The sequence below is a fragment of the Astyanax mexicanus genome, chromosome 1 (genome assembly GCF_023375975.1).
Source record: "Astyanax mexicanus isolate ESR-SI-001 chromosome 1, AstMex3_surface, whole genome shotgun sequence".
In the NCBI taxonomy this organism is placed as follows: domain Eukaryota; kingdom Metazoa; phylum Chordata; class Actinopteri; order Characiformes; family Acestrorhamphidae; genus Astyanax; species Astyanax mexicanus.
The window spans coordinates 95,214,791-95,237,836 of NC_064408.1; the positions used below are offsets into that span (position 1 = coordinate 95,214,791).

Here is a 23,046-nt window from a genome sequence, read left to right on the forward strand (position 1 = left end):
GACTTTGGGAAGGCCATTCTAAAACCTTAATTCTAGCCTGGTTTAGCCATTCCTTTACCACTTTTGATGTGTGTTTTGGGTCATTGTCTTGTTGGAACACCCAACTGCGCCCAAGACCCAACCTTCGGGCTGATGGTTTTAAGTTTTCCTGCAGAATTTGGAGGTAATCCTCCTTCTTCATTATCCCATTTACTTTCTGCAAAGAACCAGTTCCACTGGCAGCAAAACATCCCCAGAGCATAATACTACCACCACCATGCTTGACAGTAGGCATGGTGTTCCTGGGATTAAAGGCCTCACCTTTTCTCCTCCAAACATATTGCTGGGTGTTGTGGCCAAACAGCTCAATTTTTGTTTCGTCTGACCAGAGAACTTTCCTCCAGAAGGTTTTATCTTTGTCCATGTGATCAGCAGCAAACTTCAGCCGAGTCTTAAGGTGCCTTTTCTGGAGCAAGGGCTTCTTTCTTGCACGGCAGCCTCTCAGTCCATGGCGATGTAAAACACGCTTGACTGTGGAGACTGACACCTGTGTTCCATCAGCTTCCAAATCCTTGCAGACCTGCTTCTTGGTGATTCTTGGTTGACTCTTGACCATCCTGACCAATCTCCTCTCGGCAGCATGTGATAGCTTGCGTTTTCTTCCTGATCGTGGCAGTGACACAACTGTTCCATGCACTTTATACTTGCGTATAATTGTCTGCACAGTTGCTCTTGGGACCTGTAGCTGCTTTGAAATGGCTCCAAGTGACTTCCCTGACTTGTTCAAGTCAATAATTCGCTTTTTCAGATCCACACTGAGTTCCTTTGACTTTCCCATTGTAGCTTTTGTAGCTGAGTCTAATCACTGGGTCAAATGAGCCCTATTTAAATGGGCTCATGAGAAGTCAACAGCTGTAGTCAATCAGAATCACTTACAAGAAGTGAAGAGGCCATGACATGAAGCTAATTTGATTGACACATCACCAAAATTGACAAATTTTGTTGCTGTATGTATATTTTTGACCCAGCAGATTTGGTGACATTTTCAGCAGACCCATAATAAATTTATGAAAGAACCAAATTTTATGACTGTTTTTTGTGACAAACATGTATGTGTTCCGATCACTCGATCACAGAAAAATAAGAGTTGTAGAACTTATTGAAAACTCAAGACAGCCATAACATTATGTTTTTTTACAAGTGTATGTAAACTTTTGACCACAACTGTACATGAAAGTGAGCGAGAGACAGACAGCTTAAATAAGCGAAAAAAAAAAGACAGAATGAGCACCTGAGAGATTTCAACACAGTTGCAGTGTGTCATTTCTGTGCAAGCTCTCTGCTTGTGTGTGCCATACAAAGTATTGGAAATAGGCACCATTTTTTTTAGACCTTTGGGTACAAACTTCAGCCACAAAATATGTCTTAAAGGTTGGAAGAAGTTTGTCCTTTTAATTTTATCTGAACTGTTGTTTTAAAATGAACAATATTTCAACATTAAGGCTTATAAAAAATGTTTACAAAACACAGTGAACTTCCAGTCCCCCAGCACAGCTTTTTGCCCAGTTTTAAAGTTTAAGGAGGCGTTCCTGACGTCTTCAAAGCCTAACTGAATTCCTCCTCCCCGAGCTCTGTTACTCACAAACAGCCTCTGTGGAAGGAGCATGTGAAAAATGTCTGCAATGTTGTGGTTGGATCCACACCCCTGAGCTCTACAAGGGGATGTAGTCTTCGTGCATCTACTACACTGATCCAGGTAGAGCTCATCACACAGTTCAGAATACATTAAAACCAGATGAGTGAGTTTCCTTTTTGGAAATGTGGTTTGTTTTGGTAGGGCTGTTCCCAACTCTGTGAGCTGTAGAATTGGATTTGATTGTATAATATAAAGATTTGATGATTTCTTTCCTTTTGCCAATAAAGATTGTTTACCTGGCAGTATAAAAAAAATGTTAGCATTGGTTTCAGTGATTATTTCCACTAACGTAACATTTAAGGCTTCTATGTGAGGAACTGGGTTGCTTTAAAACCAGTCAGCGAAAAGAGCAAAGTTCAAATTATTAATGAATAAAGAAATTCATTATGTTTTATTCTGGAGCACAAACATGGTGGTTTAAATTGGTGTATATAAATGCCTTCTGCATTTTGTCATTCCAACCAAAGTCACTTTTAAACTTAAATAGTAACTTACAATTCCTAGTAGATTACATCTTTGGCACCTTAAAAAGTTTGTTTTGTAGATTTCTTTTGAGACATGATTAGTTACCTTAGTTTACCAACCCAAGCACCTCAATTTTCATTTTTCCCCCATAAGTTCCACCAACACTTGATCTATGTTGTCAAGTGAGTTTTATTGATTTATTTAAATATTTGTTTAATAAAATAAGCTAATGTTGTGTGCCAGCTCTGATAAAATCTAAAAATATATTAAGTAATTAATCCCCTGTGAAATATGTCTCCTCTGTAGTATAATTGTCTCCAAATGTCATGAACTTCAAAATAAAGTTAATTTTGCAACATTGCTATTGGAATGAATATTAATCTATTGTTTCACATTGACATTAGAATATCCAACAACGTGTTCACAAATTACATTATTTGCCCATATTGGTCACACCTAGTTTGCTTGAATATATTCCTATGGATGATGTGAAGAAGGTGTGTGGGTGGCACATGGTGGTAAATGTTTAAGAACCACTGGCTTATAATACTGCGCAATATTAAATCTGGAGTAAGCTTAGGGGAGGCAGATCAAAGTAGTCAAGTCATATTATGTTACCATATCAGTTCCAATGTCCAGAAGCATTCACACAGTGAGAAAATGAAAAAAAAAAAAAATACAAATAAAAACAAAGTTCCTTTTTAATTAGCTTTAAAAGAGTTGTTTTGTATTGTATGAAAGCTCTTCATTCGGGAGTGATCAAGGCTGTGGAAGGAATGATACAATTGTGAAATTGTCATATACTGACCTCATATCACACACACCCACCCAAACACGGAAACACACACGCAAACTATTGTTTACTGCCTTTGTCTATACTTGTGTGGAGCATGTGGCAAGACCAAGATTATTATCTCGAGAATGCTGAGTTTTAATGTGGAACATATTTTTAGGAGCCATGTGGAAAATTAGCTGATGCTCCACACCCTGCTGACTTAGCCGCAACCTCTGGACTACTTTAACAGTATTAACAGTTTTATAAAAGCCCATAAAAACAAACTGTAAGATCTTTGGTTTTGGGCAAGGAGCAGTTATAAAAAAATCAGTCTTAGTGTATGTATTTATACACTGTATATAACAAATAAGAGCACAGGTGAAAATAAGCTTGCTATGTGCCATATCTGTGAATATTTTACAGTTTGTGTGGTTGGTGGTTAGGCTAAGGATTGCTTTTAACTTAGTTGACCTGTAGAGTCTTTAGATGCACACTCAACCCACCTGTAAACATCAAGTCAGAGGAAGTTTTAGAAGAGAAAGCTGACTCACTTATCTGTGTTTTATCGTTTTTATTTCAACCTTTTGGCATAAAATGAACCTCATATAAATATCGTGATTAATTGCAAAGATTCCACAGACATTTCCCACAGAAGAGCATCTGTTATTCTTCAGAAAACACACACAATCTAAAATATTTTTTTTATAGCTTAATTAAGGATGTATTTGCGTATTACACATTTTTACAGTCTCAATAAAAGAAAATTAATATTGTTTTTTTGTGTGTGCCTGCAGGTCTGGAGGGTGATGTGGACCTGCAGTTCTTGCTGAATGGAGGGGAGCTGACCAAGGTGAAGTCCGACTCCTGGCAGAAGAAACGTTTCTTCAAGCTACAGGAGGACTTTGAGACCATGTGGCATGACTCGGAAAAGATCTTCAGGAAAAACAACACCTGTAAGCATTACCAGTTCACTTTTAAATATCATCTGTAAAAATAAATAAACTTCTAGACATCTGTAGTTATTGTTCCCAATTTGATAAAGCACATGACCATTAACATTACCAGATGCTATTTACCATGACTGCCTTATCTTGCACTCTTGTTTAGTGACTCACAACTAAAGACTGGAAATTTCAGCCAGAGAGAAAACAATAGCAAACATAATTGACTCAATGCCAAAGAGTCTTTTATTTCCGACCTCCTAAGACTGGAAACTCTACTTAGTCTTGCGTCCCTGAGACTGGAGACAGGACACAGGCATGCATGAAGTAACTTGTGAATAACTGGGCTGTGTAACACAGCACATATAATTAGTCCGTAATTAGTTTGGTTTTTTGGCTTGAGGCGTATTCCAACAACTTGTGAATGCAGGTAAATCTTTAACCGTTTAATCTACCATCCTTTCTAAAAACGTGCTGTCAGTGCATATATTTTACCTTGAAAATACTACCTTTGACATGCCAAGAAATGAGCTTGCTCATTCGTACAGAAACATCAGTGCACCCTGTTTCTAAATGCAATGCGACTATTCTACAGTATTATTCAATGCTGTTGTTTGGTATTGTAGGTAAATCACATCGCAAGCTAGGCTCCCTGATTATCATGCCAAAGTCAAAGCAGGCCAAAGCCGAAGCTGAGCACCTTCTGGTTGGGTGGTGGACTGAGTGGAAACAACAACATTGCTCAGATAGTGTCCAAAATGAGGGCAGTGCTGTTATGGTCATTTTGAAACGTTTCCCACACAAAAGCCAGAGCTCTGTCCACCCAATAGCTTCCTCTCCAGCTCCTCCTGGTCAAAGGGCTTCCATCAGGCCTAGTTTATCTGCTGCTTTCCAGACCACATCTGCCTCCCAAAGTTTGTGTGTGTCTGTATGGCCTTCTTATGCTATCTTCATGGGAAAGAAACAAAAGCCCCCATGATTGGGGTGTAAATCTCTGAATTTCAGACCTCACCACTCGATTAAAAAGAGGGGACAGCAACAACTATTTACACTGTAATGCAGTAGATGTTTATGCATCTACCTCATGACAATAAGAGGTTTCTGATATCTTAAGTGTGTTTTGCTAGAGACAACATTGAGTCAGTCAACTTAAAAGCACGTTGGAAGCAGTATCACAACAGATCAAACCTTTCTATCTCTTCCTTTTGTACAGTCATGCATTGCTTCCATCATTGCTGGAACTGAATGTCTTTGATTTTGGACTGGCAGGCTTCCTGCCCACCCTGGAAAGGAAAGGAAATTACCTTTCACATGGATGTTACATAGTGGATCTTAAAGATATCAAATCACCTCTCTGGTATTAATACACTAAAAAACTTTAGGTCAGATGCCAATTTTTAACCTCCTGAGACCCAGACATCTGTTTAGTGTGCATTTGGGATTGGTATGAATTTTAGTAAGACTTTTTATCTGGCCAATGTTTCTGTCTGGGTTGGCTGTAGAAACTTTTGACTGGGATTTCCACCATCTTGTTTTAAATCAATTGAGTGTAATGTTGTCATGAGACCATTTAGTTAAAAAAAACTAAGTATTATAGTGCAGATCAACAGAAATTATATGTCCCCATATGAGGATGCAGGGTCTCAAAAAATTAAACTGGATCTAGATCTAGATCTAGTGGTTTGTGGGTCAGTACTGACTGTGTTACTGTGTAACAGACAGGTGTAGTGTTACAAATGGCACATTTTATCATTCATATTTTCATTCAGCATGTATGATGTAAATCAAAGGGAAAAAAATAAAATGGGATCTGAATTGCTCCCACAAAATAAATCTAGCCCACTCCTAGGCCATATTTCTAAACACTGGTCTAAGCTGTGACTCAGCTTAGGAAAACATGAATTTGCCTACCCTTGGTAGAAACATTAATCATGAGTCTGACTTGCTTTAGTAATGTCTAAAAAGAAATTGTTAAACATCAGTGCACTTCCTCTTTGATAGTAGTGTTTGTCAGAACGAAATGCTGGACAGGGTAAATAGTGTAATGTCATGAATGAATGTTTTATATGAGATGATGGAAGATGGAAGAAATGGTGTCTTGGTTTTGATTTCAAAGCAGGGGGTTTAATGCTTTTACAGGCATTTCCACATCGCAGGAAGGGAACTTTTATTGCCTTCCTGAGTGGTCTGTGGTGCCAAGTTTGTCCCTGAAACAGATGCATTTCATAGGATAGAGGGTTGAGTTAGGAAGGGTGACCTCTTGTGTTGTTTTTCAATGAATAGGAGGAGCTGATAGTATCATGTCTTTACTAGGATGTTTAATTGAATGTTATTTGGTCTTCAAATTTCACTTTACAATTACACTAGCTTTTTTTGTGATACATTCCAGTTAAGGCTGCATGACACAGACTGCCATGTTGGGATTAAATGCATTATACTAAAAACTTTGGGGAAACATGGATGTGTTGAGGCTATAAAGTAGGAATGACACAACAAAACTAAACTGCTTAGAATTGAATGACAAATTGCTTAATTACCTTCCGTTCATACAAGCTGTATTTATGCCTAATACAATAAAGCAATAGATTTTTTAAAAGTCTTTTTTTAAGACCATGTAACATTTTGAGTCTCATCCTTTTCGTTGTTGTTCCTAGTGTGCATATTTAGGTAGAAAATGAGCCTTGCTTTGTGGAGAGCAGTGGTGTTACACCCTATACTACACCAATTGCAATAAACATACAGCAAAGGTGGTTTGATGATTTGGTCAAAATGCAATATTAAAAGTTGTCAAAGGATGAAAATAAGACATTTTTTGTTTATGTTTTATCATTTTAACCATTTCAGGACCCTAGTTAGAGGGCTTATTTCCAACAGGTAGAGTCAAATGGGGTCAAGTTGAGGCCAGAAAATATGTTAATGCTCTTTTCACCATTTGAACTCTTTCACAGATATTAGATTTGAAGTTTCTTAGTGAGATCAGCTTGCAAGGAAACTGTAGGAACTGTACTGTACTATGTATAATATCTTTTATTTGCAGGCTTTTTTTGGCCTGAAACAATGTGCATGGACTCCTCCACCATGAATGGATTTGAAATATAGTTTCAAAATTTTGGTAAAAATAATATTGAATAATGGGCATCAGGCAGTGTATTCGGAACTGAAGCACATGGCATTCATTGTCATACGAGAGAAATGAGAACGAATCTGGATTATGTCAGCGGACCAGGATGGAGGGCTCAAGCTCTGCAGCCTCTTGGAAGAAGCTTTTGTGTGATTGGATTCTCTCCAGGACATGTCTGCTATTGTGTGCTCTGTGCTCTGCCCAACTCTGAAACAACAGCTTGTTTTGCTCTGGTGAAGCCAGTTCAGTACATACACTATATGTCCAAATGTTTTTGTACTCCCCTGTAAATGATTGCATTCAGCTATTTTAAGTTGCAACCATTGCTGACACAGATGTTCAGCAGATAAATATGAGTCTGTTGGCACCATGCCTAATGCTATGCGTGGGCAAAGGGATATAAAGACCTCAGAATTAAGCTGTGAAGTAGTGGAATTGTGTTCTCTGAATGATGGTTGAGAATGCTCCTGTTGCTGAATGCTATAAGGCAAGTATCACAGCAGTGATCTAGTAGAAAGTGTTCAAGAACAGTACAGACAGTTACTCCATCAAAAGCATGATAAACTTGATCTGTGAGCCGTTGTCCCAGTACTTATGTCTGTGTGGTGCATATGCTTTTGTTTATGCCCAAAACACACACACACACACACACACGTTTATATACAACTCTGAAAAAAAATGAGACCACTTAAAAATGAGTTTCTTTGATTTTACCAAATTGAAGAGATGGATGATCACAGGCCATCAAACAAGCTGAACTGCTTAAATTTGCACCAGGAGTGGCATAAAGTGGTGTGTAAGACTGATGGAGGAGAACATGCCAAGATGCATGAAAACTTTGATTAAAAACCAGAGTTATTACTCCACCAAATATTTAGAATTATTTCTGAACTCTTAAGACTTTATGAATATGATTTTTTTTTTTGCATTATTTGAGCTCTGAAAGCTCTGCATCTTTTTGTTATTTCAGCCATTTCTTTTCTAAAAATAAATTCTCTAAATGACAATATTTTTATTTGGAATTTGGGAGAAATAAAAATTTACATTATAACAACAACATTTTACTCAAACATCTACCTATAATTGATTCAGAAACTGAAGTGGTCTCTTAATTTGTTACTCAGAGAGTAGTATAGCTACTAGAGTTTAAAATACTTCTGTAGATATCTTTTTATCTTTTAAGTCTAGTAAAAGTGTAAAAGTACTGCTTTTACCTATATCTGTGTTTCTGCTGGAGTGAGACGTGCAGGTGTGATAGGTCGCGTATAAACCAATAGGGTGTCGGAATGGTATATGTTTATTCTTTTCATCCAATCACAATCAGATTCAGATTCAGTCTATTTGGATGGAAAGATTTATCTAGATAGGGTTTGTTTATTGAACAATAAGAAGCAGTGATATAAATAGTAAAAAAGAAATAGGAGTAAAAAGGCTATTTTTAAAATGAAAGGAGTAAAAATTCAGATAATTTTTTCAGATAAAATTTTCTGCTAATGTAAGGTAACAAAGCACATAGTATTTGTTCTTCGTTAATTGTCATCTTTGCGATACATATAATATTATTAATAGTGGGTGTAGTAGCAGTCTGTAACCGTGTGTTTTTGTGGTGTTATTTATCTGCTGATAGCTGGTGGATGGAGACAGGCAGAGTGTTTGGGTTAGGATAGGGAGTGTACCCTGCCCCCCTCCCTCAATGGCCCAAGTCAATGCAGATTGTCCACCGCTACACATTACGTCAACCCTGGTGCCACTATACCCTCTGACGCTCTGCTGTATGTTAAGCTGCTGCACAATAGACCAGGCCTGCAGTGACTGATCAGCCTTTCTGAGTCTGTTATCTTTATGTAACACTAAAGGCCAGAGGACCACAGGGCTGAGAACTGGGGGGCCAATTAAAAATCAGACGGCTGTAAAACACAATAACACTGACATAATAAATATCCCTTATTAGTAAATTATTGCCGTGCTTCACTTCTTACCCTCATACAGCTTTTTATTAAGATAGTAAACAGCATCAGCATGGCACACAGTCAGGATTCATCAAGAGCTGCAGGTCAGAGTAATATTCGCTTATAGCTGATAATAAATTGATAATAGTAACAACTGTGTTGTAATGCTGTACGCTTTCTCAAAATACTTTGTTCTGTGGTTTCTGAGCTCTCAAAATAGTTTGTGGGTGAGCTGTAGGTGCAGGAGTGAAACCTGCACGGGGGGTACTCAGGTTCCTGTAGTGTCATCCGTTTCCTTTAGATAAATAGGTCAAATGCATTTTGTTGTAAAACCCTCTCTGCACGCAGAAGCTGTAGATAGTGTGAGCGGGGTTTGTGATTAGTAACGCGTCACTTTGGCTCCAGTGGCTGCCCCTGATCAGCTGTAAGCTGAGATATACACACATTTTTGTGACTCAGATAACCCACCAGCACACATACACACACACACATTTTACAAAACGTTCAGTCCTTTTTTATGTCTATGAAATCAAAATATTTATATAAAATATAAAATTAAAAGCTCTTAATATTTAGTCAAATATTTAATATAAACATTTTGAGGACAGTGTAATGTAGAATTATATTATATATTTAAAAGTATATATTCTAATTATGCTGTGTACTTTTGAAAAATAAAGTTTATATATTATACACAGTTTAAAGAGCTGTTTTCTTGTTTTGTTTTTCCTAAGATATGTAAATCTAGAATAGGGCTGCACAATATTTGAAATATTTTACATTGCAAATGTTCTTTTTTCGACGATATTGCGATATTAAACAATGCGGGGTCCATGACGTCACCAGCCCTGCCCCCATCGGCATGCTGTCTCACATCCGTATCTATCAAGAGCTGAGTCAGCGCTGAGCACTCAAAACCCGAGGAAAACAGCAAATCAACACTAATCGGCCCTTTAATCAGGCATTTAAATGGCTTTTATGTAAATAAGTAAAAGGTAAAAAAGGTAATTTTTTTCTGGGATTAAAAGTGTGAATTCAGCTTTAACTGGAAATATCTGCGCAAAACTGTGCTGGACTGAGGTGCACAGCTTTCAACACGTGCGTTTACAAGCACATGCCCAACCATATGGATGGAGGCCATGTGGTTACCTTGTGTTCACTCCTGACACCCCCTCGCGCTCCCCCCCCCCCCACGCTTCTCAGGCAGCAGCAGCCTGTCACTTACACAGACACAGAGACAGCACTGTGTATCTACTTCTTGTGTTAAAAATCAAAACACTGCAACATGACGTGTTTGATTTAATTGCCAGTCAAGTGACATTGCACATCCTGCCCTGTGACTATTGTGCTTGCGCACATCCCGATGACGATGCTTTAAAACGATTAATAAAAACAATTTTTTATTAGTGTTTTCTCCTTACGTTTTTTCTTGCTCTTTTTTGTTTTGTTTGTGTTTATTAGTTATAATTCTATAATTTTAATGTTAAATGTACACAAGTGTATTATAATAAAAAAATCAGATTTTTTAAATGTTTTTTAAATGAAATAATTAAATTAGAGATTTATTTATTCATTTATTACATTTTTTTTCTTATTTGAACTTCTTTTTTTTACTTTTCTTACTTTCTTTCAATGACCGTCTGGGACTGACTTTAGCCCTGTTCTCTTCCCCACAGTCTCCCTCGATGACATCGACTCTGTGCGGCAGGGCCGCGGCTCTGAGAGCCTGCAGAAGTATACTGACGACTCCTTGGAGGAGCGCTGCTTCTCCATCATCTTCAAAGGCAAACGCAAGAACCTGGACCTGATGGCCAGCTCGCCAGAGGAGGCCAAGCAGTGGGTGGTGGGGCTTGAGAAGGTCCTCACACACATGAGCAACCTGAACAGCCAGCAGAAGAGTGAACAGTATCCTTCAGCAGACTCACTGCCTGGTGATTTTCAGTGCAGTACCAGAATTAAAGCAGAGTCTGGCAGGGTTAGGAATCACAGACGCGTCTATTCGAGATTACTGAACGTGTGTTGATTTATGCTTGTGGTCTACATAATCCTGACTGGTCGGTAGAATCTTCTCTTACTAGCATTGAAGCTTCAATCTTCAAGTTGCTTGACTTCATTTAGGGTAAGGGGTTATTTTGAATAGGGACAATTCTAAAAATAAGTACATTATAGTCTGTTTTATGCATCATTATTGCATGGCAGGGCTTTAAATCTTCCCTTTAATGTAATTAAATGAGGGCTGACTTTATTAAGCCTTGATTAGGCCTAGTTTAAAAGTAAATTAGATGTTTCTTGTTAAGATTTACCTTACATCAGAGTTAAAGCTGGATCATTAGCTGCATGCGGAAAGCAGACAAGAATGGTGACAACATGATGACCCTGAAAGAGCTGAAGCGCTTCCTGCAACAGATCAACATTGAAGTAGATGACACCTACGCTGCCATGCTATTTCAGGTATGAGGCTTTAATCATTTAATCTCAAGATCTCTGGTCATAGATGGAGGAATGCTTTATTGTCTTCAGAGAAGAGTATACATCATTACTTGTTTACATGATGAAAAGATATGAGATGTTTGCCAGTTTATTAAAAAACACAGCTTAGAAAATATTAGATCTACCTTGATGGTGTAGAGTTTTTGGGTAGTGGTCCACTAGCCTGTAACTTTTCCAAGTGTGTAAAATAATAACTGGGAAAAATGCTTACTACTAAACAAATACTGAACAATTCCATAATTGTGTCAGTTTCACTGCTGTGCTGAGAATGACCCACAACCCAAATAATACAGTAATGAAAAAAATTAAGAGCCCACTTCAGTTTCTGAATCAGTTTCTCTGATTTTGCTATTTATAGGTTTATGTTTGAGTAAAATGAAAATGTTTGTTTTATTCTTTTAACTACAGACATTTCTCCCAAATTCAAAATACAAACATTGTAATTTAGAGTATTTATTTGCAGAAATTTAGTAATTGGTTTGATTGCTTGTGACAGCTTGGTTTGATGGCTTTCTCTTAATTATAATCCAGAGGTTTTCAATTTGGTAAAATAATAATTATTTTTTTTTTTCATTTCATCATTTTTTAATGGTCGCTTATTTTTTCCAGAGCTGTATGTTGTGCCTATCGTGATTGCTGGGGTTAAGGAAAGCTGATAAATTGTGCAGTAACAGATAGGTTGTTGGTTATTGTACTGGATGTACAGTATGTTTTTTTATACATTGTAGCTGTACAGATCTGTTCTTCTGGAGTTGCTGCAGGGAACCCTTATTGTCAACTTTAGTTTTATAGGTGCATCATGACCTGCAGTTTTAAATACCAGACAAGTGCATACATGCTGGTAAATGTTACCAGTTCAAAGATTAAGAGAAACTGGTGTGACTTCTTAAATCTCTTCAGCCACTGCAGCAGTGTTTCTCAGCCATAGTCATGTACCCGTACTCCATGTACTGTATGTCTCTAAATAAGTTCACGTTTTTCCTGCTCTGCAGCATATGATTCAGCTCTTTCGCTTCACCTCAGAAGTTGTAAAACGCACAGTTAATCATGATTCATGGAACTGAAGGTGGTAAATTTATTTGAAGAAACTATTCTCAGGTTAATTAGTTAATAATATAGTTAATAATTAAGGTTAACAACTGCATGTGAAATGGGCATTTCACATGGTGAGTGATACATCCTTCTGTGTGCACCATCAGCCATTGTTTGATTTCATAAAGAGCTGTGATTGTAAATAGCTTTTTAAAAAAAAAGATGTAATGTTTTTTATTAATCTAAAGGATCTGTACACTGTACACAGTTTCTCAGGGAATCAAAAGTGGCTCGGCTGTGACATTAATTAAAGAAAATCTTCTGTAGAACTTTTAGTTTTAAGTGTGTAGGTACACTAAATTGGCAAAAATATTCACTCGCCAGCATTGCTTTGGGTGATGTAAAGCTTGGATGCAGCTGCTCAGCCATAGAAACTCATTCCATGAAGCTCTCTCTAATCTTAAAGCAACATGACGTTTGGAGGTCTTTAGTGATTAAATCTGCAGACAGTTGGAGACCTCTGGGCACTATTCTTCTAATTTACATTGAGTGGAGTGAGTTTCTTTCGTTCCCTATCACTTCCAGTTTGTTATGATATCACTGACACTTGCCTGTGGAATATTTAATAGTGAGGAAATTTCATGACTGGACTGGTTGTTGCGCAGGTGCTGCATCCTATCACAGCACCACACTGTAATTCACTGAGCTCCTGAGAGCAACCATTCTTTTATTAATGTTTAGAAGTAATAGTTTTGGCAATATACTGTATATATTGCACTCATCCAGTGTAGACTTTAAGCATAAAAAAATAGAAACAATGGAGAACGCCTAACTCATAAATAAATTTGCAAAACAGACTCACTAACTAAAGGATTAAGTTCTCCCATTGTTGCAGGTGGGTGTGTGCTTGTTTTGGGGGAAGGTGTGGTGTGGTGGTTTCTCAGGACAAGCTCATTTATCTCACTCTGTCTACATCACTGTACCTTTCCCCTTTTATCTCATTAAAAATGAATAGGCTGTGAAAAGCCTTAATTTATTATTAGTGACTCACTTGACTCAGGCATGGCTTCATTTAAGGTTCTTTAAACAAACTCAAGTCAAGAGACTGTTATGGTCATTCTATCTGTGTACAGATACACAGTGCAGCGGAATTACGTTCCTCCAGGACCAGGCTGCAACATGGAGAAAACTGTATAATTTAGACAACTTATCAAGTGCAAACGTGCAACAAATTGTGCAAGCATTGAACTAGGTAAAACTCTATAATCCCAAGCCTTACAGACATGTATGCATTTTGCATAACGGGTATGCATTTTAAGCTCCTACCATGCTTGTACTATTTCTTGTTCTAAAGAACGCATATGTCTTGATATTATATTTCACCATGTCATCCCAAGCTAGTCTGTTGTGTGTGTCTACACACCGCTCGCACTTTCACGCTGGCCAGTTAGCAAACGCACTAATCCAGCAAGCTAAGCAACCAATGAGGGCATACACGTTTAATTTTCCTCCAAATTGTGGCTGAAGAGTCTCTCTCTCTCTCTCACACTCACACACACACACACACACACACACACTCACTCATGTGCACCCACACATGTTAAAGCTAAGTTGCACTCAGTAACTCTACAAATTACAATGTACTAATTTAAAATGCATCAAAACTGCCCTGCAATATCATTATACAGTAAAAAGGTCTAAGTCTAGTCTACCAGACGTAAACCACACATCACTATTATTATTTTCTCCCTCCCAAAAATACAGGAAAATACCAGCATAAAAAATACTAAATCATGATTTTAATTGTGATTATTCACAGAATAATGTGGTGTGGTATTTAATACAATTAATTTTTAAATGATTGACATCCCTAAAATAATTATGATTTAATTTTGCTAAAATTAATTATAAGATATTTGCACTGATTATTTTAATGTTCTTGTTTGTTTCAAGTAAATAAAAAATGCCTTAAGTATAAAGTTTCCATGAATATATTATGTAATTAATTATTATTATTAATAAAATGTCAAAATTGTTGTGTTTTATTGTAGACTGGACAGGTGATTTGTGCTCATAAAACTATTTCATGGTTGGCTGGTCTTTAATACGTGCAACAAATACTGTAGAAATGAGAAAATTAACAGGCGGGACAGTGCAGTCTGAATGTGCATGGTAAAGACAAATAGGTGCACACAGCTTATAACAGTTATATATAATTGTTCTTTGCTATATACAATATTTGTGCGCTGAGTGGTCCAGTGGTCTAAAGCGCTGCCACTATGAGGTCGCCGGTTCGAACCCCAGCTCATGCAGCTTTGCCATCAAGCTGCCGGCATTAGAGGGAGCAAAATTGGCCCTGCTCCCTCTGGGTGGGTAGATGGCGCTCTTTCCCCACATCACTCCTAGGGTGATGTCTGCAGCACAGGGCGTCTATGAGCTGATGTACCAGAGCCGAGCCGCTGTGCTTTCCTCCAAGCGCGCTGGCTGCTCGGCAATGCTGCATCAGCAGCAGCTCGAAAAGAAGCGGTGGCTGACTTCACATGTATTGGAGGAAGCATGTGTTAGTCTTCACCCTCCTGGTGTGTTGAGGTATCACTAGTGAAAGGGGGTAATTGGCCGTGTAAATTGGGGAGAAAATGGGAAAAATTAGAAATAAAATAAAAAAAAATAAATAAATAAAAATGTATTTTAGCAGCAAGTATCTCATACTGTAACCACTGAATTCTGTGTGCTAAAAAGTTCTTAACTTAGATTGATGAAGTGTTTAAATCAAGCTACTGGAGTAAACTGCTGATGACCAAATAGTACTTGACTGAAATTGTTCTCTCCTTGATTGTGTGGATCTATAGGCTGGTCAGTTGTTCTAGTAAATTTACTGAGGTCATAAAATTCAGATCAGACAGGATCAAGGGACAAAGACAATAAAGACAATTTGAGTAAAGTATTGAAATTTAGATGCACACAGACGTGAGTGAGCAGAGCTGACAGTACATCTGAAGGTCATGTTTAGAGAGGAGTGGATTCTGCACAGCACTAAAAGTTAATAGTGTGCCTCTGACTGGTACTTGCCTTTGCATGTGTTTTATAATGTATGAATATTTTATCTATTATTTTAGAATATCACATACATACTGATTAACATTTTAATTACGTTGTTGTCTCTGTTGCTGTGTAGAAATGTGACACATCCAAATCAGGCACTTTGGAGGGGGACGAGATTAAGAAGTTCTATGAACTGTTAACAAACCGCGAGGAGATCAACGTGATCTACGGAAAATACGCTGAGACTAAAGGTCAGATGAGTGCGAACAATGTTCTCAGCTTCTTGAAGACGGAACAGAAGGAGTCAGTGTCTCTGGAGGATGCAGTGAAGCTCATTGAAAAGTATGAGCCAGATGAAGCAGGTAAAAGATCTATTATTACTGCTGCAAAACTTCTTCAATCTTAAGCTGCCGTTCTGGCCCTCCAGCCTTTTTTTAACGTTGTTTTACTTTGATTAATTGCTTTTTTGTGGTTCTGATTATGTATTGCTCTCTGCTGAATTAATCTGATGGCTCTGTAAGAATTGAATTTGGACATTATCTCCATTTTCTCTATTATCATTATATGTAATCTAGAAGAAATGACAGTCTGTTGCAGAGAAACAATACTGTGGAGGTAGCATTCATACTTTAAACAACATTTAAAGATAAACAGTAAACAATAACAAATAAACACTATATTATAGTTTTTTTCTGAATGCAGTGGAACCAATGTTTGAGGTGGGCTGGTATGCACTGGTACGCACCGATATACAGTGCCAGCACTGCTATGCTTTACTCTGTGATGCATCAAGACATTTTGCTACATACCAGGACTTTTCACAAGAAGCCAGTATATAAAAAAATTGTGAAGTTGACTCAAGAGGCTTTTATTGTCATTCCTTCTCCAATCCAAATAGGTAAGATTTTTGGGATTTTGTGGGCTTAAACATTTTTTTATTCTAGTCCTGCCTACTTGCCCTTTCTTCTCTGAATACTAACTGTTTCAGAGTCAAACTCTGCAGCAGAAGGAATTAAAATATCTTATTTCAGATGGGCTGGGAGAACAGATCTGATTCTGCTCATAAATTCCATTCAAGTGGAACACAGACAATAAAACCTGTGCTGCTTTTTTGGTACTTCCTCTTGAATATAGACAGAATATTTTATTTTTCCCCAAAAACCAAATTATGCTGTGAGATGCTTTAAGTCAGCATGGTTTATGACAAGTGTTTGTTGTTTAATTCCTGCAGTTATACAGAATTAACCTGATGGCTATAAGTTGCCCTTCACTGTTAGCTACACTTGCCCCTTAACAATCAAAGCTTAAAGGTGGCAGTCCTTTTTTTTTTTCTTAACTGAAAGCAGAAGCATTTCTTAGTGTAGAAGGGACAAAATTAGTTTAATGGTACAAGTGTGCTGAAACGATCATTCCTGCTAAGTCTTAGATATTCATTCTTAAAAATGGGGTGTCTGGTCGTTTTTTTTTTTCAGCCACGTCACGCGTCTTTACATACTTATGTCACATGTACAGCCTAAAAGAGGATGCAGCTCATTTTTACTGAACGCAAGAGGCTGGTGGAGCAATGGAGACTTCAGAAAGGGAAACTCAGACCTCAGTGCAAGTGCTCATTTCCCATAGTAAAAGCAAAGAAATTAAGACATGAAGCTCAGAAGCCTCGAAGCCAAAAAGGAACGTAATAAAGACTAAAAACAGTATCAATACCGGATTGGTGTTTGAACAGTGGAGAGAGCTCGGTGACCTGGTGCTTCTTCTCTCTCTCTCTCTGTCTTACTGAACATAACCTGGAATCGGATTCATCCCCTCTAAAAGGAGACCGCATCACACCCGCCCAGTTTAAAATGATTCTTCTGCATGCTCAGTGTAATTACCAGTTCTCACCAGAGAGGGCCCTAAATTCCCCAAATACCAAAACTTACGGACATCAGCGTTAACAAAACAAATACAATTATAACCAAATACATTATAAATGAATTAAATTACGTTAATCCTTTAAATGATGCATGAATGTTTGTATTTTTGTGTACTACTATAGCCAGACAGAGCAAGAACATGACCAAAGATGGCTTCCTGAGGTACCTAACCCATACAGAGGGTTCCATCATAAACCCTGCGCACAGGCAGGTATATCAGGATATGAGTCAACCCATCAACCATTACTTCATATCCTCCTCGCACAACACCTACCTAATGGAAGACCAGCTGAAAGGACCCAGCAGCACTGAGGCCTACATCAGGTATGAGCACCTACTTGTTGCAGTTGTTTTCTGAGCTGTCCTGACAAGAGTAGCTTGGTGTCGAGAATAACCTACCCACACACTTGCCAAATGTGTTGATGTGCGGTGTTGTTTATGACACTCTGTCATCATGTTATGTGTGTAGCTTATAACACACCATTTACTTGTTCCTTAAGGGGGCGTTCAGATGATACCTTTTTAATTTCAAGGTTGTGCTTCTTTACAATGGTGGGTTAACATATTTGAGTGGCCTGTAGGTAAGCACAAAAGCATGTGATACCTAATATAGTAAAACACGCAAGATATACACCAGATACACCAAAATGCATTTTATTTTTATATTTTGTCTTCACAAGCATAATCAACAGTAAAGGTGTGGTATACACTATGTGCCCAAACTTTGTGAACACCCCTTCTAATGAATGCATTTAGCTACTTAAAACTGCACCCACTGCTGACCAGTTGTGCAAATGCACACACATCCTGTCTAGTTAGGACTCCTTGGTGCATATAAAGATAATATAATAAACATATTATCACCATATCTGGCCTAGGGGGGTATGAACCCCTTAGCATTGATCTATGAAGCTGTGGAGCTGTGTTCTCAGAAGTTATGGGGTTCCAACCATTACTTTCGGAGGAGTGTCAGGAGTTGAGATGAGGTGGGATGATGATTAAAGCTTGTGTTGCTGACTGCAATCAAATCCTTGCTGCAGTACTCCAAAGTCGAGTAAGTCGAGTCAGTTATTCCAACAAAAGCAGGATAAACCCTTTTATTAAACATTTGTGTGTCAAGTGTAAAACTTGATTTCATAAGAAACAATCGATGAACAGGTGTCCCAATAATTAAGTCTGTAAATCTTATGTCTGAAACATATACAGCTCTGATGATGAGTTTCCTTGATTTTACCAAATTAGAGAAAGATGGATGATCACAAGTCATCAAACCAAACTGAACTGCTTGAATTTTTGCACCAGGAGTGGCATAATGTTATCCAAAAGCAGTGTGTAAGACTGGTGGAGGAGAACATGCCAAGATGCATAAAAACTGTGATTTAAAAAACAGGGTTATTCCACCAAACATTGATTTCTGAACTCTTAAAACTTTAAGAATATGAACGTGTTTTCTTTGCATAATTTGAGGTCTGAAAGCTCTGCATCTTTTTTTTTATTATTTCAGCCATTTCTCATTTTCTACAAATAAATGGTCTAAAAGAAGATATTTTTACTTGGAATTTGAGAGAAATGTTGTCTGTAGTTTATAGAAAAAAACAACAACGTTCATTTTACACAAAAATCTATAAAGAGCAAAATCAGAGAAACTGATTCAGAAAATGAAGTGGTCTCTTATTTTTTTCCAGAGCTGTAGATGTGAACATAAATAGAAGCTTAGTCATGCCGCTTTGCCATGTGACATTGTGAAGGGTTTAGCTGAAGTGGGGTGTAACCAGTGCTACTGATGTTTCTACAGAATGTTGAAACATTACAATTAAAGGTTTTGCCATGCATGATAACATTACACAACAGAAATAAATTAGAGCAAATACAGAGAAGTTGAAAAATGCTTTAAATGGAACAGTTTTAATTCCTCCAGATTCACTTGCTAAATGGAATGGAAATTATCAGGAACCTCTGTAGCAAGCAGACATACATTTTGTCTGCCATTGAAAGGTGAGATTTTCTTATCTCTCCTGTAAAGATTCCAATTTAAAAATATTATGTTTTTGTTTGAGAGTGATGTTAATCAAAACAGCCAGTCTAGCTTTCATATATGGACTGTATGGACTGGGAAATGAATGGTACATTTTGAAACTGCCTACCATTTCAAATTATTTTATTTCCTGAACAGGTCTTTCCATGATATGAGACATTCAGTGCTGTTGACTGGTGTGGTGTATAAACAGGTTGCGGTAGCTGATGTTTGCTGAACTGACTTTTTTTTCCTCAGAGCACTGTTGAAGGGCTGCCGCTGTGTGGAACTGGATATCTGGGACGGACCTAATGGAGAACCGGTTATCTACCATGGTCATACTCTCACATCCAAAGTGCTCTTTAGGGATGTCATCAAAGCCATCAAGGATTATGCCTTCAAAGTAAGTAAACATATGGAGTCACAGATCATTCGTTAATTCATTCATTCATTTATTCTCTACCTGCAAGTGTTAGTCTGAAAATGTGACTTTTACTGGAAGTAAGTGCCCAAACTCTGTCTAAATGTCAGATCCTCGTTGTGTTCTATTTGTATCCACAGGGAGCAATGTGTGTATCCTTTAGAAGGTCTAGAATGATGTTTTTGAATGATTGGTGTAGTCTACCATTAGTTATAAATAATGTCTCCTAATTATTGTTGCACAAAATTTTGACATTGCTGTTTAAGAAAAAAAACCCTGCATAAATCAAATTATGGCAAAAACTGAAGTATAAAGGTTTTAAGTGCCAACAAATTTATACTGCTAATTAACCTGATGTGTAAAGCCTTCAGTCCAGCCCTTAAATGCCTAATCAATAGGAATACTGGCTTGTCCATATTTACTCCGATTACACTAAATTAAATTTTGAGTGGCTATTTTTTTACAGTACACGTTTAAATGAACCATTATTTGGATGGAAAAAAAACACTGCTTTCATAGGTAACATCTCAAAAATCTTGTCCAGGGAAGGAAAAAGATTGTTTCCTACTGAATAATTCGTAATTCTTTTAATACAATATGTCTTATCAGTGTTATAATTTTTGCAAATTTTTTTGGTAAAAAGGTTAGTTTCTGAATGTAGTCAGATGATGCTTGTGTGGTCTCACACAGCATATGACACACGGTTATGTATAAAAAAAAATGAAAAATAACTATTTTTAGCAACACAATGTACTTTAGTCCATATTTATCGCAGGACTAGTCCGGACACCATGCAGTAACAGAATTCAGTTAGATTTAGTTAGTTGAATTATTGTACATCTTGTCTAAAATGTGGTGATTTTTGCAAAAGCAGTTTGCACAATGATTTTTTTTTTACTTGTAAACTACATTAGCCTCATATCTTCATAGTACAAAACTACAAGAAGCAATCTTCAAACACCAACATGTGTAGTAACTGTTGATTCTCTGGATAGTATTTAAATCTGTTTTTGTTTCTGTTTATTTCTCTTGGCAGTCATCAGAGTATCCTGTAATTCTGTCTCTGGAGAATCACTGCTGTTTGGAGCAGCAGAAACTCATGGCGCACCATATGATCTCTATCCTGGGCAGTGCTCTTCTCGTACAACCACTGGGGAATGAGATGCCCACAGCTTTGCCCTCACCAGAGGTCAGCCATTTTCTCATCATTAAACTCTTGTAAAATGTCTTATGTGCTTGTACACTTGAAATAGCACATAGTTGCTAGTAAATGAGTCTTAAAAATCTAAAAAAAAGAATTTTCTTCTACATAATTTGATTGAGTGTTTATCATAGTGCAGGATCCTGAACAGAGATTAAATTCATACTGAATTTCCCCTCACTGTTTTGTTAGAATATCTAAATATAGTTTAATACATGCCATTAATTATTTCAGTCCATAAAGTACATGAAGAAAAATAAAGCTGCAAATAAAGCTTATTTTAAAAGTCACTGTTTCTATGATGTCATGAGAAGCCTCTTTTTATATATCTCTGCATGTTTGGCCTAATAGATTAAAATAGTTTTAATATAGACCTAAGGTTCAAATTGTTTTTATTTAACTGATGTCACAGTTATGTTGTACCGATCTATCCTGAAGTTGTATGATCTGCCACAAGCCTCAAATGGCCACTTCCCTCACATGACTTCATCTCTATACTTCCTGATTTGTTAAATACAATTACACTTTTGTAAGACCACATTGCCTTAAAAGATCCCACATCATGGAAATCCTAAATCCCTTCATAAAAAAATTGTAACAAATATTTAATCTTTGCAATATCAAAATTCTGTATAGAGAGACTCACTTTGAACTTTGGTCCACAAAGGGATTTAAAAAAATTCTCATGAATTCCATGTTATAATTTGAATACTATGAGAACGCTGAATAAGGTACTCACTAGCTAACTAAATTGCATCAAATCAATTTAGATCCTAGCTGGATGTGATGAGATGTGGTATAGATCAGCCAATCAAATCAGAGATCATTCAAATACATTAATCTTAAAAGTGCAGTAACAGATGCATCCTGTTTAAATATTTAAATAAGTATAATATACAGTGTCAGTAAGAGATTGGATGATGTATTATGGCCGTTTTGGTGAACAAATCCACAAAAACAACACTAAAATTCAAGACAAAGAATTAGTTTGCTTTATACAAATTGTTTGGCAATAAGGTTGGTTTTGATGCCTGTCTGAAAAGTAGGTGTTTGCGAGTGTCAACAGATCTGTACCGCTGAATAATGTAACATTGGGCCAGTGTGTTGAATACAGCTGCAGAGAGACTCTCTTTCTGGGAGTGTGTTCTGTCTTTTAGTTGGAAATCATCCCACATTCTTTGTAATTGGCCTGGGGGTGCGAGCCCAGAACAGGAATGCCTCTTCCTTCAGAAGTTGTAACACAAAACACACTCCTTCATAAACACACAATGAGGAGAGAAAGAGTCCTCTTTCACTCTTATTTACAGCAGCCATACAGGGTGTGTCCTATTTTTTTATAGTAAGGCCTGGGCCTGTGGTACAGGGTGTCTCTAAGCAGTGAGTAATGCTGCTGTTAGTGATCTGTGCTTTTCAGCCTGTGCTGCAGGCTTTTCCCACTGTATCAGTTTCAGCAGAGCTTCTGGAATAAACTGCTCTGTATTAACATGTATGTTGTACAGTGACTATCAACTGTATTGATTATATTCACTAACACAGAATCTGTATAAATAACAACGAGGGAATGAGGAGATCAAGTAAACACAAAACGACTTCTTTACATCTATCATTAATAGAAGTGATTTCTCCAGCGAAAACCAGCTCCAGCTGTGACTCGAGCTCCACCAAGAGGTTGAAAATCCAGTTTTGCTGCCTCTGTAAATCTGCTGATTGTGAAATAGGGTGGATCTCATATTTCTTATTGCTGCCCTTTAAGCACAGTTGAAAAGATTATTAGTACAAAACACTCAGGGTAGAAAGGAGCCAGTCAGTTATTTTTATTTATTTCTGTAAACGGGGGCTTCAATATTCAGATTCGTGGCAACCCACCACCTTGTGCTCTATGGAGCATAAAAGCTCACATAAACATTTTATTATATGTATATTATTCTGTATATTTGAATTATGTGTACACTGAGAAAAGTAAGTATTTGATACACTGACAATTTTGCAAGTTGTCCCTTCTACAAA

At 37.4% G+C, this 23,046-nt stretch overlaps 1 protein-coding gene across 3 annotated transcripts in view; it reads left to right on the forward strand.

Annotated features, from left to right (window-relative positions):
- The window catches only part of plcd1a (phospholipase C, delta 1a), a 44,717-nt gene that overhangs the window by 12,282 nt on the left and 9,389 nt on the right, over nt 1-23,046 (forward strand). For all 3 annotated transcript variants that reach the window (XM_007253562.4, XM_007253560.4, XM_007253561.4), the window contains exons 2-8: nt 3,710-3,868; nt 10,603-10,831; nt 11,248-11,377; nt 15,624-15,852; nt 17,526-17,727; nt 19,676-19,820; nt 20,875-21,027. In XM_007253562.4, coding sequence (XP_007253624.3) covers nt 3,710-3,868; nt 10,603-10,831; nt 11,248-11,377; nt 15,624-15,852; nt 17,526-17,727; nt 19,676-19,820; nt 20,875-21,027 — 1,247 coding nt within the window. The remainder of the gene's footprint in view (nt 1-3,709; nt 3,869-10,602; nt 10,832-11,247; nt 11,378-15,623; nt 15,853-17,525; nt 17,728-19,675; nt 19,821-20,874; nt 21,028-23,046) is intronic.